Raw genomic sequence first — 23,402 nt, 5'->3', positions numbered from 1 at the left:
ATGAATAAAAAACATAAATACAACTCACTTTTACTTAGGGAGTCAAACTGCAGCACATAGGTACATAATATTACACACTGACCTGCGATCTCTTGTAATGCCCAAGCGTAACTGGACTAGTTAGGGACAGGGAAGCAGCGTTAATGCAATTTCTTTTTGTTGGCTTGCCACAAGAGTTATTTTCATGGCCATACTTTCAAGGTGGCCTAAGACAATCACCTGCAAACCCTGTATTTACATGGGCAAACATCATAACTTCTGAAGAAACCATCACCAAAAAGAGAGCAGATAAAAAGGAACAAAACCTGGATAACAAAGCGTACAAACTGCCGAACAAGAGGCCATAGTACCAAATTGAAAATGGATCAAAAGAAGAAATTTGCTAAATCTATTATTAGGAGGGATCACTGACCACATGGCTAAGGACATTTTGAATTACTATGGGAGCAGTTATGAATGTGAAAACTGCAAAGAATAGGCATTTCTAAATAATTAAGAATACCATAATTTTTTAAAATCAGAGAATTGTCATAAGATGCATTCCAGTAATCAATCTAAAGACCATGACACTAAAAATCATATCAATGCTTTGCTTTAAGAAATTACTAACAAGATTCATCCAGATTAAAATGAGAAAAATAAGAGATTCTTACTGCAGAAGTTTCATCCAGAAGTTGCCTAAAGTGCTCTCTCTTTTTTTTGGTAAGTGCTTCAATGTGTTCATTAAAAAGCTTCTCTTTCTCCTCTCTTTCCAATAAGGATCCAGATTCCCAGCGGTGATCTTTTCGGAGGGTCCTACGAGTATCAGACCATGACACATCTGAAGAACGTACCTGAAGAGAAAAAAATTATATATATATATCACCAAAGAGACTTATCTGAATGTCTATTTGCACTTCCATGTCCACTGCAGCATTATTCACAATAGCCAAGATATGGAATCAACCTAAGTGTCTATCAACAGATAAATGGATAAAGAAAATGTAATAAATATACACAATGGAGTACCACTCAGCCTTAAAAAAAGAGGAAAATTCTATTCATTTATGGCATGGATAAACCTAGAGGACAATATAAGCGAAATAAGTCAAGCACAGAAACACAAATACTGCATAGTCTCACATTTGTGGAATCCAAAAAAGTTGAACTCATAGAAATAGAGAGTAGATGGTCACCAAAGTCTAGGGGGTAGGAGACAGGACAAGGGAGAGAATGAGGAGTTACTTGTCAAAGATAATGAAGTTTCAGAGACAGCAGAAATAAGTTTTGAGATCTACTGCACACCAGGGTTAACTAAAGTCAATAATGTATTCTATATTCAAAATAACTGAGAGTAAATTCCAAATGTCTCACCACAAAAAATTATAAGCAAACAAAGTGATGAATATGTTAAACAGCTTTGGTTTAATCATTCCATATTATCTACCTATATCAAAACAGCAACTGTATCCCGTAAGTATATACAATTATGACTTCTCAAAACAATTTTTAAGAAGAAGACAGTATAATAGAAGGCATAACAGGTCTGGCTGGCTCACCAACCAGCAAAAAGATATGCTTCATTGGTGATAATGGCATTAAAAGTTAAGCCACACTACTGCCAATGTGAAGAAACATAGACTAAAGTAACAGAAAGGTAAGAAAAGAAAAATACAAAAACATTTATTTAACCAACACTTACCAAGCATCTAAATACAAGTCAGATAAATACCGTGCTTTGCAATAAGATTACAAAATAAGACGCTATCCCTTCCTTCAAAGAGCTCACTTAAAAAAGAAGAAAAAAAAAGGATAAAAAGGCCAGGCGTGGTGGTTCATGCCTGTAATCCCAGCCCTTTGGGAGGTGGGTGGATCACCTGAGGTCAGGAGTTTAAGACCAGCCTGGCCAACATGGCGAAACCCGATTTCTACTAAAAATACAAAAATGAGCTGTGTGTGGTGGCACATGCCTGTAGTCCCAGCTACTCAGGAGACTGAGGCAGGAGAATCACTTGAACCCAGGAGGCAAAGGTTGCAGTGAGCCAAGATCATGCCACTGCACTCCAGCTGGGTGACAGAGTGAGACTCCATCTCAAAAAAATAAAAAATAAAAAAACAAAAAGGATAAACATGTAAGCAAATAACTGCAAATACAGGTAATAAGTGCTGCAGAGTCGTATGCTGAGCACAAGGGTGGTCTAAGGAACAGTGAGATGGAATCTGCCTAGATAGGTCAGGAGTAGCCTCACAGAAGACATACTTGAGCGTACCCCTGAAGAACGAGAAAGTCTGTCACTGCAACAGGAACACTTCCAAATCATATCAGGTAGAGGGACTGCCGTGAGCAATGGAAGGATGGTATGGTTCATTAAGCATGTTCAGCAAGGCTACAGTTCAAGGAGCAAATGAAGAAAGCAAAGGTGTTAAGGAAATATGAAGGTGGGAGGTAAGAAATGAACAATCTTTCATATTATGCTAAGGAGGCTAAATGTGACCTGTAGGAAACTGCTGGGAGTAAAGAGAACCTTCATCCCCTGCAAGTAACCAGGAGAGTGACAAAATTAGATTAGCTTTTTATGAAGACTTCTGTGACTGCAATAGAACAGATAAATTTGAGGGAATGTTAGAGGTAGGGAGAGAAATTAGGAAACTACTGTAATTGTCCAGGGTGTAGGACAAGGTTTTCCAACCCGTGGCCCACAGGCCACATGCAACTCAGGATGGCTCTGAATGTACCCCAACACAAATTCATAAACTTTCTTAAAACATTATGAGATGTTTTTGTCCATTTTTTTTTTTTTTTTTAGCTCATTGGCTATCATTAGTGTTAATGTACATTTTTCTTTTTGAGACGGAGTCTCACTCTGTCGCCAGGCTGGAGTACAGTGGCGCGATCTCAGCTCACTGCAGCCTCCGCCTCCCAGGTACAAATGATGCTCCTGCCTCAGCCTCCCAAGTAGCTGGGACTACAGGCACGCGCCACCACACCCGGCTAATTTTGTATTTTTATTAGAGATGGGGTTTCGCCATGTTGGCCAGCCTAGTCTTGAACTCCCGACCCCAAGTGATCTGCCCGCCTTGGCCTCCCAAAGTGCTGGGATTACAGGCATGAGCCACCGTGCCCAGCCATGTTAGTGAACTTTATGTGTGGCCCAAGACAATTCTCCTTCCAATGTGGCCCAGGGAAGCCAAAAGATTGGATACTCCTGGGTAGAGTAAGAAACAGATGCAAGGGAAGAAATCAGAAGTGACAAGAGTAGCAAGCTCCACTGAAAAAGAGAAAAGAAATAGCATAGGAGAGATATGACAAAGAGAAGCCACCCCCAACTCCAAAATATATTAGCAAGTAGGACAGTAGTCTAGGGTCATTCACTGTAGGGACAAAAAACCCTACATACCTCAACAACTCTGAGGGGTAAGGGAGAAAGATTTTCAACAAAGATTCAGGGTATCTCCTGCGGTCAGTTACACCACCAGTCCTACAATCTCATATCATCTGCAAGTATAACTGATCATCACAATGATGGCCCTAAATCATCAACGAAAAGGTTAAATTGTGTTCAGCACGTTTTGTTTATCACTATGGCAGGTAAGTGTGTAATAGTTTACAATGACTTTCATCAAGAACAATAAATAATAAAGTTGTGAGACTAAATGATTATGACTTTCCATATATGCAAAATGCCTAACTTCTGAATTTGTTAAATAACTTGGGTTTTTTCCTATACTAACAGTACTAATACCAAGTATTCAATTTTTAAATGCTTTCTAATTTAGCAAATTATCTCCCTCAGAATTAAAGAACATTAAAATATTCATAACAGTAATATAATAAATTTCCAATATCCAGTACTTTAGAGAAAAAAAGTAAAAGATTAACGTATACCATGTCAGACAGAAGAGCTTTGAAATTCTGGATAGCTTCTTCTCGTTTGTGCTGCTCTCTCTCTCGATCTATTTCTTTTGTTTGTTCTGAACGGGCCTTTTGAACCTCCCTTTCTCGTTCTCGAAGGCTTGCCTCAATGCGGGCTTGCCTTTCAAGCTCCTTTTCTTTTTCTGAGTCTAAATTCTGTAAAAGCAAAAACTACATTATCCTTCTTACCAACTCCATCAAAATATGTTTTTACAGAATAACTAGCTTGCCAAATAAAAAATTCCAAATCTAGTTTTTGCCCAGAATATACCTAAACACTGTGTACCTCTCATCTCCAAATCAACTCGACTCTTATGTTAAGAATACTAACAAGAAAATATCCAAACCCCCAATAGAAAAATCCCCAACAACATATACCCTTAAACACAAGAATTGTATTATTCAATGAAAGCAGTACAAGTAAACACAACAGTTACCTTGGCTATTTTTTCAATGTACTGTTTGAAAAGGTCTTCTCTCATTGATGAACTATCTACTGCTTTGTAACGCGGATCACTTTCTACTTTGTCTTTTACTTTGCTCCATCGAGACTGACTGTCCAAGTGATGATTAGATAATAGTTCAAAGAAATCCGATTTAATCTGTATTTTAAAACAGGTAGTGGGGAGGGAAAATAATGTACCATGAGAAATTCATCATATCTTAAATATTTACAACTAGAAAAAAAGTTCACCTACCTTAAATATGAGAATAATAACTTTTAAAATATAGGCATTTAGAGTAGAATTACAGTAAAAGATCAGAAGTGTTCTTTTACTAGAAATGTAAACATCAACAAGCATATAGGCTTTCATCTAAAATTTGCCAAATTCAAGATAAATAATATTTTATAAAGAAATTATTAAAATATAGAAAATGGCTTTTTCAGATTGTTGATAACTTTAGATCTCAGAACTGCCATGTATTCATAGGGAATATAAATTTACATCGAGCAGCATTTCTTTTTAGCTAAGAGTCAGGCTTATGAAGCTGACAATAATATCAACAAGGTAAAAATGATTTATTTAAAAAACTAGATGGAGAAAAATTTTGGCCATTGAAATTAATAGGACATTTAAAAATCACTGCAAGTCATTACAAACTTATACTGTCAAATGTCTAAAATCAAAATAGGGTAAAAATTTATATTTTGGTGAAAAAAAGGCAGCTGTACACCTTGATATGTGAGAAAGTTACAGAATTTCTATGTTCATAATTAATCATTACTAAAAAATTGCATTCAGATCTTCTACACTTTTTAGCATTAAACACGTATGTAATGTTTATACCATTATAAACTCAGAATGTTAAGTGTTTATCCAGTATTATACTCAACAACTGAAATACCAAGTTAAAAACATTATACCAAAGGTATTAAACATTAATCCTTCAGTATCAACATACACAACTACTTAAAACCCCTCTCCAAAACTGTATTTCTTATTTATTTAAATAGGTGAGGAAAGGAGTAAATGAGATAGTTATTTTTATGTATGTCTGAGGGCCTAATTGTTTTAAAATTTAATCCCATGTATACTACTTTGTACTCCTACCATAGAAGATACCCAAGGTAACCAAGGTCATTTCAACAAAGGATTCTGACCATATTAAGAACCCCCTCCCTTCCAGTAGGAATTGAAAATGGTACCTTCCCACCTGATCAGGGGAATCAGGATTTAAAATGTGTATGCACAAAAATATATGAATCATTCCTTCTGCCTAGTCTAACACTATCATTTCCCCTTACAACTTCATTTCTCCTACTGGAGGATTAAAAGTGAGATTGAGGCCAGGGACAGTGGCTCATGTCTGTAATCCCAGCAGTTTGGGAGGCTGAGGTGGGTGGATCACCTGAGGTCACGAGTTCGAGACCAGCCTGACCAACATGGTGAAACCCCGTTTCTACTAAAAATACAAAAAGTTAGCTGGGTGTGGTGGCAGGTGCCTGTAATCCCAGCTACTTGGGAGGCTGAAGCAGGAGAATCGCCTGAACCCAGGAGGCAGAGGTTGCAGTGAGCTGAGACTGCACCACTGCACTCCAGCCTGGGCAACAAGCAAAACTCCATCTCAAAAAAAAAAAAAGTGAAGTTGATGTTCTTTCTGGAAAATACTTTTAAGGTTATAAGAAACAGAATATCTGCATCAGAAATGTTTCTAAAGACAACAGCTAATTGGCTGTGGATGTCTCCACTACTAAACTTGGCCTTTCACTTTGAACTAATAAGAAATACTCATAAACCCAGTATTTCCAGACAGTGATTAAGAAACCACCTGATGTAGTGATGTAACTTAAACTTTTCTGTTCATCTTGTCTACTTTGTATCTGACATGATGAACACCAAATTCCTAGATGCACTTGACAACTGGAAGGCAAAATTTACAAAATTTATGTTAAATAAAACATGCAAGTTATATCAAATAGGAATCTTTCTAAGCCACAGTAATTTGTATTAGCTTAAAACAATTTTCATATATTAGACACGAAACCTATAAAGTAAGGATTATCATATAGGTTTTTCAATGTGTGATGTATAAACAAGTGAACTTTAAATAAAATTAAACTTTAACTTCCTTTCATTGTGGATATTACCATGACAGGTTATAAATGGCTTACTAAGGCTATCAGTATGAGAACAATTGCCTGACAGCTGCATAAATGTCAAAAAAATGTCATTTACCATTAGCTGCAATTCAAGGCCTTATTATTCTCCCCATTCCTTACTATAACAAAAATAATTTATTCACAGGAAATTTAAAAGAGAGGGAAGAGAAAAATATGTCAATTTTGTAACAGTGTATTAACTCCAATTACATACAACCTCAAATGTGCTATTTCAAAAGGTAAAGTATTTGAACCACAATTTTATAAAAATTGGTTATAATAATATATTACAATAAAATAGCTTAAGAATAGTTACTTTGGCCAACAAAATAAGTAGACTTTTTTTTCTTTTCTTTTTTTTTTTGAAAGAATCCCGTCTGTTGCCCAGGCTGGAGTGCAGTGGAACCATCAAAACTCACTGCAGCCTTGACCATTTGGGCTCAAGCGATCCTCCCACTTCAGATTCCAGAGTAACTGGAACTACAGAAGCACATCACTACAACCAGCTATTTTTTTGTTTTGTTGTAGAGATGGGGGTCTTGCTATATTGCCTAGGCTGGTCTCGAGCAATCCTCATGCCTCAGCCTCCCAAAGTGCTGGGATTACAGGCATGAGCCACCACGCCTGGTCAATAAGTAGACTTTTACAGGCACTTTTTAATAAAATGGAAAACTAGTGGTAAAAACTACATGAAAATGATGCTCTTACTGTGAGAAGGACTTTACCGTCAAAATGCTACTTAAGAAAAACAAGAATTTCACCAGAAGTCAATGTTCTTCACAGGTTTTCAAAATTAGTTTTAAAATTAGTTTTAAACCTTTAGTGTTCAGCTATTGATTCAACTCTCACAATGCTACAACGACCAGCTGGAGAATTACAAGAACAAGGAAATAAACTCTAGTACCATGCTACTGGTACTGCTCTTGCTATCTAATTACACAGTTACAATGTGATTTTTTTTTTTAAGTATACACAATATACTTAAGAACAGTATAAACAATACAGTGGAAGTCATGAAAGAAAAATGATAAAGCCCCTTAACCAAATGTGCTCAAAATGTGAATATAAAATCCACTATATTTAAACCCTTACTTTAAAGATTTCTGCTTTGATGGCCTAGTCACTCACTGATTTTGCATTCTTTAAATTGGCTGAGAAAGCTTCACTTTAGCAATTTCCTGCCTTTTTTTTTTTAATCTAGTAATGGTATAAAGCCAACCCTGTAATTTAAAGAATTAAGATTTTTATAGCCAAAATAAAATAAAGCTGAATATATTAAATATTAGATTTATTTAATTTAGATGTCATTATCTATTTAATTTCTTTTTTAAAATTAACACATTCTGGGCACAATTCTCATCACTTCATAAGGAAAAAGACTAAAAAAATGTAAAGTACCGGAACTCGGGAGGCTAAAGTCACCACACAGAGATACCAATTCTTTCCTCACTAGGGAATCCCATAACACTTTGCGTGTCAGTGATTGACAGCTGTCACTGAACTGATTGACAGGCCGCACAGCACAAAACTGTAAAGTCTATCCACTTGTTATAAAACAGAATACATAAAATAGTTATAAAAAAGTGTTTAGAAAAAGAAAATCAGTTACAAATGCAAAGATAAATACATTTAATTTGTATAAAAGCAATCATACAAAATCAAACAATCACTTATTTACTTGGTTTTCTTAAATCGGTTATTCTAAAATCAAAAGTAGCAAATAATTCATTAACATGATTCTAATTCAACATATAAAATTATGTAGTAGAATTTGATTTTACACATTTCCTCTGAGAAGCATAATCATTTTTTAAGTAAACAGTGAAACAATTCTGGAAAACTCACTTGGAAGCCCGATAAATCGGATAATTAGGAGGTTTCAGATATTTCTGATAAAAGCTGTTTTAGCTAATACTGTTACTATTTTGAATGAAAGAGACTTCTTCCCAGGAGTAGCATTACTTTCAAACAACATTTCTTAATAGAACTTGTAATATTATAACTTTCTAGAATAAGAGGCAATTTTAAATGTCAAGAATGATTAGGCTCCAGAGGTTATTTTTCTACATTCACAAAGCATACCAGGACACTAAGGAGAGTGGCTGCAGGTTTTGATGGTTCACACACCACTGGGGTCATCTCCCTACTAGTTTTCCTCCCCAGTGGTAAGCTCCTCTCCACTCCTGACACTGCTATCAAATGACATTTGGAATTCATTAATCTTTAATAGCTGACCTTTAATTCTGATAAGCAATAATTTATATGTAAGATATGTTTACTGAAAGAATAGAAAGTCACTAAAATGCTATCTTTTAGAGGGCGAAAAAGATAAAGAAGCTTTTTGAAATTCAAATATTACAACCTATAAAGAATCTTGAAATCTTAGAAGGCACCACTGAGCAGGCAGTCCTAACAACCTGTTCTGAGTTTACCAGGCATCTTAATATTAACACAATTTAAAGCAAAAGTATATAGTTTAGTGAAGCTACTAAAATAAGCATTATGTAAGTAAAGTGATAGAATACATACATACATAAATAATTATAAAAGTTAACTTAAAAGAACAGTCCATGTACGTCCTATTATTTATGCCAATGAATAAGGTTAGAAACATAACACCAGCATAGACCTTTCCCATTCACACTCCCATCAATCACACCACTGGAACTAAAACCATCTTACCTTCTCACCTCTGGTCTTCGAATCTTCTTTCTCTTTCTTCCTAGCAGCGGCCACAAACTCATTAAACAAGGCTTCTCGGTCTTTCATCTTTTCAATTGCTTTGAATCTTGAATCTTTAGCATGCTTGGCTGCAAATTCACTAAAAGTTGCTCTGTAACAAAATTACAAGTGTGCTAACTTTGGCAGTTACTTCTGCTTGTATAAAGGCATAGCAGAAGATACCATTTTTCCAACAAGAGTATATGACAGAGACACTGGGACTCAACATCTACCTAACAGTGAACAGTAAGTTTCAGAAAGGAGTAAAAAGAGGTAATGAGCAAAAATGTGGTTAAGGGATTTGTATGCTATCAGCATAGAATTAGGAGAATAAATATTATTATTAAAAAAAAAAGAGATCACAGAGTAAAGAATTTGCATGCCTCAAGAGGCAGGAGCTCATCAATTTCCACTCTGCGATGAAGCTAAGTCCTTCCTCCAGCCATAATAGAAAAATTCTCACTGGATTAGCTCTCCATACACAACTACAAACCTGGACAAAAGTATATGAGGCAACCGATTTCAAGGAGTAGACAACAGAAAGAGTAAGACTGAAATGCCTGAAAGAAGGGAAATTTATGAGGTGCAGAGAGAGCTCAAGTCCAACTAGAGTACCATAGTCTTAATGAACTGGAGGAAGCAAAGATTAGAGCTTGGGTGAAGAGGAATCTACAAAGAGAGGGTACCCAAGAAAAATCTGACTTAGCGATTACCCATGAGTCCACAGCTAAGGCCAAGCTGTGTAACAGCAGGGAAAGATCACTCTATATATCAAGCTACTACAGGGTTAAGAGCATAGAAGAGATAACAGAGTCAGTAGTATTAAAGGGAGAATAGGATCAGGCCAACAAAGTCCACAAAAGATCCACAAGGAAAACAGAGCTGGAAGGCTAAAAGAAACATATTACACTTTCAGAGATTCACATTAACAAAACATAAAGTCAAGCCTAAAATTAAGGTGGCAACCAGTAAATGAACTGCCTACTGAAACAAAAATATCCACTTTTCAATGAAAGGTAACAGACTCCAGAGTCTCTACTTATTAGCCACAAAGTCCAATATTCAATCAAAAATCACTAAATATACAAAGAAGTGTGATCCATAGAAAAAATTTTTTGAAGTCAATAGAAACCAAACCCAAGATGTCCAGATGTCGTTCTAAGTAGACAATAACTTTAAAACAACTATTACTGGCCAGGTGCAGTGGCTCATGCATGCAATCCCAGCACTTCAGGAGGGCAAGGTAGGAGGATCATTTGAGGCCAGGAGTTCGAGACAAGCCTAGGTAACACAGTGAGACTCCAGCCAGGCACGGTGGCTGATGCCTGTAATCCCAGCTACTTGAGAAGCTGAGGCAAAATAATCTTTTGAACCTGGGAGGCAAAGGCTGTAGAGCCGAGATCGTGCCACTGCACTCCAGCCTGGACAACAGAGCAAGGCCTTGAATCAAAAAAACAAAAACAAAAAAACATAGTGTGGTGGCTCATGGCTGTAATCTCACCACTTTGGGAGGCCAAGGCAGGTGGATCAGTTGAGGTCAGGAGTTCCAAGACCAGCATGGCCAACAAGGTGAAACCCTGTCTCTATTAAAAATACAAAAAAAATTAGCTGGGAGTAGTGGCAGGCACCTGTAATCCCAGCTACTCAGGAGGCTGAGGCAGGAGAAAAACCCAGGAGGCAGAGGTTCCAGTGAGCTGAGATCACGCCACTGCACTCCAGCCTGTGTGACAGAGCAACACTCTGTCTCAAAAAAAAAAAAAAAAAAAAAAAGACATAGTGAGGCTCTGTCCCTACAAAAAATTTAAAAATTGGTTGGGCATGGTGGCACACGCATATATTCTCAGCTACTCAGGATGACTGCTTAAGCCCAGGAGTCTGAGGCTGCAGTGAGCTGTGACTGAGCCACTGCACTCCAGCCTTAACAACTGAACAAGACTCTGCCTCTTAAAAAAATAACTAAATAAACAAAACTGTTATTATTACACTGAAAGAATCAAAGAAAAACAGGTTCAAAGAATTGAAAACATGGTCTAAAATGAATGAACAAATAAGAAGTTTTGGCAGAGATGCAGAAAATATTAAAAAGAACCTAAAACTAATGAAAAAAAATTAACTGGACAGGATTAACACGAGAGTTGACAATTGAATAAAGAGTCAATTATATGAAGTTAGATCACTAATAATTATCTAATCCAAAGAGGAGATAGAAAAAAGACTGAGGTAGGGGAAACAGTCTCAGGGACATGTAAGATAATATTAAACACTAATATATGTGTGATTAGAATCCCAAAAGAGAAAAGAATGAATTAGGGCAGAAAAAATACTAGCCAAAAACTTCCCAAATTTGATGGAAAACATCAATTTATAAATTCAAAAAGCTCAGCCAACTCCAAACAGGTTAAATAAAAGGATGAGGCTTATGAGGGCTAATGAGCCTAAGTTTTAAAAAAAAAGTTTCTCCATAAATAAAAGGCATTATAAAGCTTTCATATATTTGGTATATAGTTTAAATATTTGAAGCTTTAACCAGTGGCGCAATCTTGGCTCACTGCAACCTCCGCCTCCAGGTTCAAGCAATTCTTCTGCCTCAGCCTCCCAAGTAGCTGGGACTACAGGCGCCCACCACCACGCCTGGCTAATTTTTGTATTTTTAGTAGAGATGGAGTTTCACCATACTGGCCAGGCTGGTCTCAAACTCCTGACCTCGTGATCCACCTGCCTCAGCCTCCCAAAGTGCTGGGATTACAGGAGCGAGCCACTGCGCCCGGCCAAGAATTTACTCTTATAATTAACAATCCTATATTTAGCATGGTTTTAGAAGAAAAAAAAATAAAGATTAGCCCATTTAAAAGCTATTTAGTTATTTAAATGCAAAAATAAAACATTCTCTTGTGTTAAAACAAAGATTATGTTATAGTTTTAATTATAAACAAAAAACTGGCCAGTTAATCTCAATTTAGAACTTAAAACATCAACTGAAGGTTAAGAGTATCACTCACAGCTAACATTATTTTTAAGCTTTGCTGGCCAAAGCTAGATTCTAATAATCTTTTGTATGCAACCAATACTAATCAATATCCAACATTAATTCAACATCTTTAACAACGAATATATTGCAAACCTGGTTTGAACAACAGATACATAACAATAATAAAATGGCATGGTAAAATAAAAATGTATATTCCAGAAAAGGGATCATATGTAGTCCATTAAATGTTTTATTTTCATGATAAATTAAGCCCTTCAGTTTATAATTTTAAGATAGAAAAAGCAACTACAGGTTGGGCATCCCAAATTTGAAATCCAAATGCTCCAAAACCCAAAATTTACTTAGTGCCAACAAGACATTCAATTCAGATTTTTGAATTTGGGATGCTCAGGTAGTACGTATAATACAAATATTCCAAAATTTTTTTTTAAAAATCTGAAATCCAAAAGACTTCCGGTCTCAAGCATTTGAGATAAGGGATAATAAACTTGCATTGTTATGATTAAAGCATAAACTATGATTAAAGAAAAAACCTTTTAAAAAGTGGAAAATCAACGTGTAAAGTGATAATTGATTTATTTTAGACTTATTTCTATTACTTATAGGTAAAATATCTGACACTTTTTATGAGAAAAGACAGAAGTGAACTTTTAGCATTAGATTCCCATGGAGATGTTTTCATATGACTTATTTCTTAACTGTGAAAAAACTACTTTAAAACAAACAGTATAAAAAATATTTTGGAAGGAAGTGGGTAATGGCTGGTGGTGGGTGACAGGGAGATAGTAGTGACCAGAAACTGACTGTGGGAGGTATGACTTAAATTTTCATTAAAAAGAAAAACGACATACAAGAGACAGGCGCAGTTCAGTAATTTCCCCCTTTCTTTCCCGTTGGAACAAACTCTGGTGCTCTATATTTACTAGCTCTACTAAAAGGTTCTGCAATATTTTTTCCCACTTTAAAAAAAAATTAGGCCAACAGACAACATTTTGTCATTTAAGTTTTTCCTCCTTGCATTCTTCTAGGACTAAAAATGGTCTTAATTTCTATGCCAGAGTTGGATGTATCAATATAACAATAGAGGACAATGCCCTTAGTGCCTGATCGTTTCATTTTATGAAGTAACCTGCATAATACAGATCACTTCAACAATTCTACCTACCTGAAAAGAACACCAGTAGAGTACTACGATATGGTAAGACTTAGTCATATCTACCAAGGGAAATCTCTTTGGAGTTTCAATTATTCACAGACCCATATGGAGTTTTAATAAATATATTCTGCTGAATGCTTTGGAAATAAGCTGCAGACATCTTAAGACTTCACTTAGAAATATTTCAACATGCAACTCCTGAGAGTAAAGCCTTTTTCCTCCATAACCACAATACCCAAGAAAATTACTAATTCTCTAACATCTAATATACAATTCTTACCAAGTGACCTCAACTGCCCCCCAAAATGTCTTTTATAATGCAGACTCAACTATTTTGACTCATGATCTCACTCTTTTGACTCAGAAAACACTCAGGACTCCCTGGAAAGTCTGAACCTCTATTACCCCTGAAGAATATTAAATTCTTCATATCACATATACTCTATTAGCTTTATTTTCTAAAACTTTTAATACCATATTTCAAATATAAAACTATATTAAACATTCTTCTTAAACAACATCACTCTTTCCTACCTCCACAGACAAAATTAACTATTTATATAAGATGAACGTTTATAATAAGTGCCATTTAACCCAGAGACTCCATGATGCTACCCGACAGTTTTAGAATACTGAGGTATTCCCAGTAACCTAATACCACTACTCTTACATCTAAGTCATAAATAAGAGTAATTCCCCCTGCCTATACAATTCTGTGCAACACTGAAATCTAATTGAAATCCCAGCTTCACTGGGGCAAGCTACCTAATTTGCTTATCTCATATAAAACAGGTATCACGTAAGTACTTAAATCAAACTACCTGTTCTGAAGACTGAATATCTGTATGCATATATATAAAATTATATGCTATCAGTCATGTTTACATGTAGATGTATAAATGCATACATATATGTTTTAAAGTGCAAATAAGCACATAAAATACCCAGTAACTGTTATTACTATAAAACTAGGCAAATAAATTTAAAATGTCTCGTTTTCTTCAGCCCATTACATGTATTTAATACATATTACCAATCAATTGAAAACGTCAGACACGACCATTAACTAGACACTTAGAAAATTTTGAAATTGAAGTGGTAAAAGGTCCTTCACCACTTCAATTTAATCAAAATAATGTTCCTCCTCTGCAACTCATTATGTATAAAACTTTACAAAGATGGGGCACAGATTTTCTATCATATACTAGTTTCTAAAGAACTTATTCCCACAGGGAAGCACTTAAATCAAAGGTACCCTTCTTAGAGCACTTAGGATTCCTCTAAAGGAAACATAGTAAAAAATAAAGATTAGAAATTTTGGCAAAAACCGATAATCAAATAAGGAGCTTTTAGTGCCCAAATAGCCAAAAAATATCTATTTTTTTAATTTTTAAAAACTGATCTTAGGAGAAAATAAATACACTTTGATATTTAAGAGAAACAAACCACATACCTTGGATTAAATTTTGCTTCTTCCATCATTTTTTTGAAATCTTCCTTGGCTTGCATTATTTTATTTTTCTTTTCCCTGCGTTCTTCCTCTGCCCTGGTCTTTACATACTGATCAAACACCTATTATAAAAATCAACAAATTTGACAAGTCAATCTTTCATATAGGTAATTTAACTACCAAATTATTGGACAATGTCTTTGTCCAAACTATACCAGGAAAAATATATTAACTGTAGATAATTATACACAGATAATCTATACCAAGTTTCACTTTAAAGCTTCACTGAAATATTACACAAGCACACAGCTCTCTACTTAGGCTTCAAGAACAAAAGAAAACAGCAAAAAGCCTCTTTAATTTTTTTCCCGATTATAAATACATGATTATTATAAACATTTCAAGAAATTTAGAAATGCGGAAGAGGAATCAGTCTTCCCAAATCCCTTTTAGAAAGAAATATCAATGGTATGGAATCTGTAGTATATTTTATTTCCGTGCTTCTCTTAAGACATAAGTATTTTCACTAAAATGTAATCATGCTTTACATCTATTCTATATTTCCCCCACTTAATAATACAGTCAAGATAATGAACTGATCATCTATTTACCGCCTACTTCACACCCTATAAAATGACAGAAGAACTTCTTTTTTAAGTCATAACCCAACAATAAGGATTGAGAAAAAAAGAACCAGCAACTTGCAAAGCTGATGGGACAAGTGGAAAAGGATGTGACAGATATGAGAGCACTCAACATAACCTAGCAGTCAAGAAAAACAAAGAGGCAACTCAAGTTTTTTTTTCTGAAACCAGAATCTCCTCAAACAACTCAAGAATAGACAGCATCAGATACCTATGGAGGTGAGGATGGGGCATAGCTAAAATAAGTAGTATTTTAAAGATGAAAAGCTATTTAATAAGTTGTTAAATTGCCAGATGCCCCCACCAACTTAATGTTTCTGGGCACTGCCACTTCTGAATGTAAAAGGCAAGTGACTATTCCAAAGCAAATAATTGGCAAACTATGGCCTACGGGTTGTTTTTATACAGCTCAAGGATAGTTTCTACATTTTTTAAAGGGTTGAGGGGAAAAACAGAAAGTTTCATGACACATGAAAACTAAATAAAATTCAAATGACAGTATTTCCATAAATAAAGCTTTAACTGAACAGCCATGCTTATACCCTTACGTATGTCTACAGGTACTTGACACTTAAAACAGCAGTTGCAAAGTTACAATAGAGACCATATGGCCCACAAAGCCTAAAATACAAATTATCTGACTCTTAAAAATTTGCTGACTGCCTGCTCTAGAAAGTAAAAAAGAGTGTCTTTGAACTAAGGGAATCTGAATTGGGAATAAGGCAAACCAAACTAAAAACATGGAGATTAACCAAACACATACCAAATACTAAGACACAGTTAGTTCTCTCAGATCCGAAGCAGAGAGATCTGTGCCCTCCAGCCAGGAGATTAGAAGTCTTTATTGGGAATCTGACCAGCCTAAAACAATGGCTCCAGGGGTTCTCAACAAACCAGCCTAACTCACCCTACAGCATGTTTCTCAACCTTGGCACAGTGATGTTTTGAGCAAGATGTATACCAGCATCCCTGGCCTCTACCCACTAGATCCCAGCAGCACTCACTTCAATGGTGACAAAAATGTCTCCTGGAGGCAAAACTACTCGTGGTTGAGAACCACCACTCTGCAGTATAGCCCCAAAGCACGAGGGCCCACCTAAATGCTAAGAATACCCAAACAGGCCGGGCAGTGGCTCACACCTGTAATCCCAGCACTCTGGGAGGGCAAGGCAGGAGGATCATTTGAGCTCAGGAGTTCAAGACCAGCCTGGGCAACGTGGCAAAATCCCATCTCTACATGCAAAAAAAAAAAAGAGTACCCAAACAGCATTTTAGTGCTTCACTTTAGTAGTCAGGGTCTACAAGACATCTAAGGAAACTCTCCAACATGAAAAATAGAGCCCTAAAGAGAACAAACTTAGTGGAATCAGAAACTATACAGAAAAATAAAAATATAAAAGAAAAAAATGTTCCTAAACAACCTCACAGAGCTAAGATAATGCACCCATAAGGCAAGAAAAACCTCAAAAAACATAAAAGAACTCTTAGAAATTAAAAGACACAATAAATTTTAAAAATCTAAATAGTTGATTAATAAAGGCAAGGAAATTATCCAAAAAGTTAAATAAAAAGACAAAGGTAATTAACAGGAAAGAGAAAAAACTTGAAGAACCAATCCATGAAGGCAAATTCAAATTCTGTCCCAGAATGAAAAAACAGAGAAAACTGGAAACAAATTTTTTAAAGTAACACAAGAGAATTTCCCGTAACTAAAAGAGCTGAGTTTCCACACTGAAAAGGTCAGCCAAGTGCCCAGCACAATAGACCCTTCCTCTAAGAAAAATACCACTATGGCATTTCAGAATACTAGGGACTAAGAGAGCTACATACTTACAGAGAAAGAAAAACAGATTCACATATAAAGGAATAGGAATGGCTTCAAAAACAACGAACACTAGAAGCGGAGCAATGCCTTTAGCTAGCCAAACAATTCCAAATAAGGGTACAATAAGGGTTTTTCCAAGTATGTTAGGCCTCAAATAAATCTTCCCTGCACATTCTCTCAAGAAGCTACAAAAAGGAAAAGACTTACTATGTAGGGAACAGGTCTATGAACATCTTCATAACAAGTACAACAAAATGTTCCAAAATACCTTCGACATCTTCCCAAGTCAATCCACATATGTCTACCAATCTTCATCCACTGGGGGTCTTGAAACATATCCTCCACAGATAAGGAGGGACTACCATATCTATGATTACCTGACCAGTCCCCTGCTAGACATGTAAGTCATGTTCAATTTCCTCTAAGTATAGCATTGCAGAAAACCTTTTGAAAGTACTTGCATGCTGAAGAGAGGGAGAAAGTTGTTTCCAACTCCCTTCTCAGTATATACTTACTTATAAATAAAAGTATTAAATGATACCTAAAATTCAAGGGAATTTGTATTAACTTTCCTTTAAGAATCTAGAAAGAACTTCATATTCCCTCTGCTGGGCTACCCCAGACCAAGGTTAGGAATCACTCTCTAAGATTAGTATCTCATAGAAAATTAGGGGTTGTGTTATGCTTCCAAGTTGCTCCTAATTTGTGTCATGCTTCCCATTACGCTTGGCTTTATGTTCCCTATGTTAAGTGGTTATTTTCTGATAACTTCAACTCATGAACAAAATTTCATAATACAATGAAAATGAGTAAATTTTAAAAATAATTCTGTTAAGTTCACTTTTATAGGCATGAACAAAAATGTATATTAAGGGGCTATACCCTTTAAGCCTTCAAGGCAGCTCTGGAGTGCTTGGAATGTTCCATTTTTTTGGATCATGATATATTCATTTTGTGAAATTTCACTTATGATTTTATCTTTTCTATGTTTCAAAATACATTTACTAAAAGTAAGTCTCCGTTATTTGATTCTCATATTTTTAATTTCACACTGATTCAATGACAAATTATTCAGTAACAGTGGCCTAGATGGTTGACAATTCCGAGTAATCATGTTGGTAACATATTACCATACTGTAATACTGTCAATATTAAAAAGCTCTGAATAACAAATGAGATATTAAAAAGTTTATTTTGGTGTTTTCTCTTAGAGTTCAAGGGCAGGGATTTTTTTTAATTGACAAATAATAATTGTACATATTCATGGCGTTACTGTGTTTCAATACATGTGCAATCGAAATGTGTTTAAATACATATCATGTAGTGATGAGATCAAGGTAATTAGCATATCAATCTCAAACATTTATCATTTGTGTTGGAAAAACGTTTAATATCCTCCTTCTGGCTATTCGAAACTACTTACTATTGTTAACCAGTCATCCTACAGGGCTACACAACCCCAGGATTTAATCTTCCTATCCAGTTTTAATTATGTATCCTTTAACAAATCTCTTCCTATCCTCCTGAGTTCTCCCTACCCCTCTCAGCCTTCAGTAGCCTCTGTTCTACTTTTGACCTCTATGACATCAACTTTCTTTTGCTTCCACATGTGTGAAAACATGTTTATCTTTCTGTTCTTGGCTTATTTCACTTAACATGACTTCCAGTTCCATCGATGTTGCTGCAAATGACAGGATTTCATTCTTTTTTATGGCTAACCACATTTTCTTTATCCAGTCATCTGTTGTTGGACACCTAGGTTGATTCTGTATCTTGGTTACTGTGAACAGTGCTACAGTAAACATTAGGGTACAGATATCTCTTCAATACAATGATGTCTTTTCCTTTCAATACATACCTGATAGGGGGATTGCTGGATCATATCGTTGTTCTGTTTTTAGTTTTTCGAGGAACCTCCATACTGTTTTCCATAGTGGATATACTAGTTTAAATTCTAACCAACAGTATATAAAGAGTTCCCTTTTCTGAGTATCCTTGCCAGTATTCGTTATTTCTTCCTCTTTTATGTAAGTCATCCTAACTGGAGTGAGACACCTCACTGCTGTTTTGATTTGCATTTCCCCAATGATTAGTGATGTTGAGCATTTTTTCATATATTTATTGGCCATTTGTATGTTTTGAGAAATGTCTGTTCAGATCATCCGCCCATTTGTTAGTAAGATTTGTTTTTTTCTGTTGAGATGACTGAGTTCCTTGTACATTTTGGACATTTAATTCCCTGTCAAATAAGTAGTTAGCAAATATTTTCTCCCATTCTGTAGGATGTCTTCACTGTTGTTTCCCTCGCTATGGAGAATTGTTTTAATTTGATGTAACCCCATTTGTTTATCCTTGCTTGTGCTTTTGAGGTCTTATTTGTAAAATCTTTTCCCAGTCAATGTCTGGAATTATTTCCTCTATGGTTTTTTTCTAGTAGTTTTATCATTTCAGGTCATACATTTAGGTCTTTGATCTATTTTGAGTTGATTTTCAGATAGGCTAAGAGGTGGGGTTCTAATTTCATTTCTTCTGCATATAGATTTCCAGTTTTCCCAGCATCATTTATTGAAGAGACTGTTCTTTCCACAGTGAGTGTTCTTGGCACCTTTGTCAAAATAAGTTGCCTATAGATATATGGATTAATTTCTGAGTTCCCTATTCTGTTCCTTTGGTCTATGTATCTGTTTTTATGCCAGTACCATACTGTTTTAGTTACTACAGCTTTCTAGCATATTTTGAAGTCTGGTACTACGATACCTCCAGCTTTGTTCTTTTTGCTTAGGATTGCTTTGGCTATTTTAAGTGTTTTTTGGTTTCACAAAAATTTTAGGATTTTTTTTTTTTTTTTTTTTTTGAAACAGGGTCTTGTTCTGTTGCCTGGGCTGGAGTGCAGTAGCGGTCATAGCTCACTGTAACCTCAAACTCCTGGATCAAGTGATCCCCACACCTTAGTCTCCCAAGTAGCTTGGACTATAGGTGCACGACACCACACCTGGCTAGTTCTTGCATTTTTTTGTAGAGAGATCTCGCTATGACAGTCTCAAACTCCTGGCCTCAAGTGATCTCCTGCCTTGGTTTTCTAAAGTGGTGGGATTACAGGCGTGAGCCACCTTGCCTATCCAGATTTTTTTCTTCCAGTGACATTCTGTTTTGAATGTCACTCGTATTTTGATACAGATTGCACTGAATCTGCAGATTGCTTTGGAGAGTACTGCCACTTTAACAATATTAATTATTCTGATCCATGAGCTTGGGATGTCTTTCCCTTTGTATCCTGTTCGGTTTCTTTCATCAGTATCTTATAGTTTTCCTTATGGGGGTCTTTCACTTGTTTGGTTAAATTTAATTCTTAGTTATCTTATTTATTTGGCACTTTTGTAAATGGGATTGCTTTCTTGATTTCTTTTTCAGCTAGTTCACTGTGTACAGAAACACTATTGTTTTGGATATTTAATATCCTGTAATTTTCCTGAATCAGTTTAGCAGTTCTTTTTTTTTGAGACAGAGTCTTGCTGTCACCCAGGGTGGAGTGCGATGGCACAATCTCGGTTCACTGCAACCTCCACTTCCTGGATTCAAGCAATTCTTGTGCCTCAGCCACCTAAGTAGCTGGGATGAAAGGCATGCACCACCACGCCTGGCTAATTTTTGTATTTTTAGTAGAGATATTTTTAGTAGAGATGAGGTTTCGCCATGTTGGCCAGGCTGGTCTCGAACTCCTGACCTCATGTGATCCGCCTGCCTTGGCCTCATAAAGTGCTAGGATTACAGGCATAAGCCACCACGCCCACCCTGAATTTATCAGTTCTAAGAGATTTTTAGTAGCATCTTTAGGTTTTTCCATATGTAAGATCCTGTCATCTGCAAAAAGAAACAAGTTGACTTCTTCCTTTCCAATCTGGATACCCTCTATTTCTTTCTCTTGCCTAATTGCTCTGGCTAAGACTTCCAGCACTATGTTGAGTAAGAGTGGTGAAAGTGGGTATCCTTGTCTTCTTCCAGTTCTTAGAGGAAAAGCTTTTAAAATGTTTATTTTGAAATAAGATGAGAGAACTTACTTTAAAGTGTTAATAGCATAACTACTATCTATGTCAGAACCTAGTAGCATCCTTTATGCAAATGGTCTAGTTTTTGTGGAAAATGTTATTCAATTAAAATCTGTCATAACAAATAAAACAAAAACATTTCAGACCCCTTAAGTAATCTTTATCAAAAGAAAATTCTAAGTTAAAATTTATGGTTACAATTATATAAAATACATCTTTTATAATGATACAGAATGTACATGAATCTACAAATAACTACAAAAGGACAACTGAAATATAATTTTGTATTACAAGGCATTTCCAATGAAGTTATTAGTGTTTTCTAAATCAAAGCACAAACTGCAAATATGAAATTACGAAGCGCAAATGTGTAATGTGCAACCTAGCACCTTTCTGGTTGTGCATTTTATACTCCTATGCAAACAATAAAACCAAGTATTCAAAAAACGTGTTTATTTTTAAATGCCAAATGTTAACTACTACTTCTCCTCAGTTCTTACATTCTGATTGTTGAGAGAAGAATTATATTTAAAAGCCATGAAAGGCCAGGCGTGGTGGCTCACGCCTGTAATCCCAGAACTTTGTGAGGCCAAGGCAGGCGGATTACTTGAGGTCCGGTGTTCAAGACCAGCCTGGCCAACATGGTGAAACTCTGTCTCTACTAAAGATAGAAAAATTAGCCCGGCATGGTGGTGCACGCTTGTAATTCCAGCTACTTGGGAGGCTAAGGTGGGAGGATCACTCGAACCCTGAGAGGCAGAGGTTGCAGTAAGATGAGATGGCGCCACTGAACTCCAGTCTGGGCAACAGAGCAAGACTCCATCTCTAAATAAATAAATGCATAAAATAAATAAATAAATGGCATGAGAACTTTTAACTAGAGATTTTATTGAAAACAGAACACTAGAATAATATTTTCTCTTTTCAAACATAATTCTATTAAGGAGATACCACCATCAGCTTATAGAATGCTTCAAAAATTGGGAAAGAACTATAGTTCTCAATATGTTACTTATAATTTCACTATAACACTCAGTACCAGGAGGAATACGTCATAAAAGTTTTAAAGTCTTCAGAGATATTTAGATTAGGCAATGTTCCAGGCACTACAAATAAAGCCATGAAGACAAAGTTTCTAGCCTCATACAATTTATATTTTGCAGGAGGAGGAGACAAATAATAAAAACATAATTTTATATAATTAGAGCCATGAGCACCATAAAGAAATCAGAAAAGGCAAAGAGACAATACTTAGATTGATTAGAAGGCACTGGGACAAGTACCTTAATGAAATGAAGCTGGCTGTACTAACACCTGGAGGAAAAACAGTCCAGGCAGAAGGAATAGCAAACACCAGAATGACTGGCTTGTTCAAGTAATATCAGGGCCAGTGTGGCTGTAATCAACAGACATTAAAAAAGACCATCAAGAGGTATACAGGGATAAGTCGATGTAGAATATTAGAGACCATGAAAAGAGCTTCAATTTTATCCTCAATGAAATGGAAAGCACTAAACAGTTTTAAGCAAGGGAACAGTGACTTAATTTAGTATCGCTTAAACTTTAAAATTAGTCTGGCTGCTGTGTGGAAAAAGAACTTGACTAAAGAGGAACAAGAACAGATGGAATGAAGGAGATCAACAATAGGCTACACAGATGATAAGGGTTGTTTATGGTGGCTTGGATTAGGGTGTTAATGGGGGAAATGATTAATAAAAGGTGAGATTTTGAAAATTTTTTGAAGGTATATTATAGATTTGCTGATAAAGACTATAAAGGGGCAGTGGGAAAAGTAAGGAATCAAGGCTAATTTATAAATTTTGATAGAGCCATAAACTGAAATGAGAATAAAAAACTCACACAGAGTTTTTTTGTTTTTTAAAAAAGATACAAAGCTTAAAATGAAGATGCAAATACATTAAGGAAGTTATGTCTTTCTATTCCAAGTACTAAAATACATATCTGGCACATTGTAAATTTTCTCCCTTCATTCAAGTCCATGATTAGACCTACATGCATAATGGTACACACCATGTGAAGAATTATTTCAATTGTTACATTAAAAATATCAAAGATG

General features: G+C 35.7%; 1 protein-coding gene across 6 annotated transcripts in view; it reads right to left on the bottom strand.

Moving 5' to 3' along the window:
* The window catches only part of TCERG1 (transcription elongation regulator 1), a 64,331-nt gene that overhangs the window by 3,645 nt on the left and 37,284 nt on the right, over nucleotides 1-23,402 (bottom strand). For all 6 annotated transcript variants that reach the window (XR_002006119.3, XM_004042758.5, XM_019028053.3 and 3 more), the window contains 5 exons: nucleotides 14,814-14,932; nucleotides 9,177-9,327; nucleotides 4,330-4,494; nucleotides 3,866-4,048; nucleotides 654-833 (listed from right to left, as the gene is read on the bottom strand). Coding sequence is in view for 5 of the 6 variants with exons in the window: in XM_004042758.5 (XP_004042806.2) it covers nucleotides 654-833; nucleotides 3,866-4,048; nucleotides 4,330-4,494; nucleotides 9,177-9,327; nucleotides 14,814-14,932 (798 nt within the window). In the remaining variant the exon portion in view is untranslated. The remainder of the gene's footprint in view (nucleotides 1-653; nucleotides 834-3,865; nucleotides 4,049-4,329; nucleotides 4,495-9,176; nucleotides 9,328-14,813; nucleotides 14,933-23,402) is intronic.

Source organism: Gorilla gorilla, chromosome 4 (assembly GCF_029281585.2).
Source record: "Gorilla gorilla gorilla isolate KB3781 chromosome 4, NHGRI_mGorGor1-v2.1_pri, whole genome shotgun sequence".
Taxonomy (NCBI): Eukaryota; Metazoa; Chordata; class Mammalia; order Primates; family Hominidae; genus Gorilla; species Gorilla gorilla.
The sequence above is the reverse complement of the archived record's forward strand: the minus strand, read 5'-3'. Positions and strand labels throughout refer to the sequence as shown.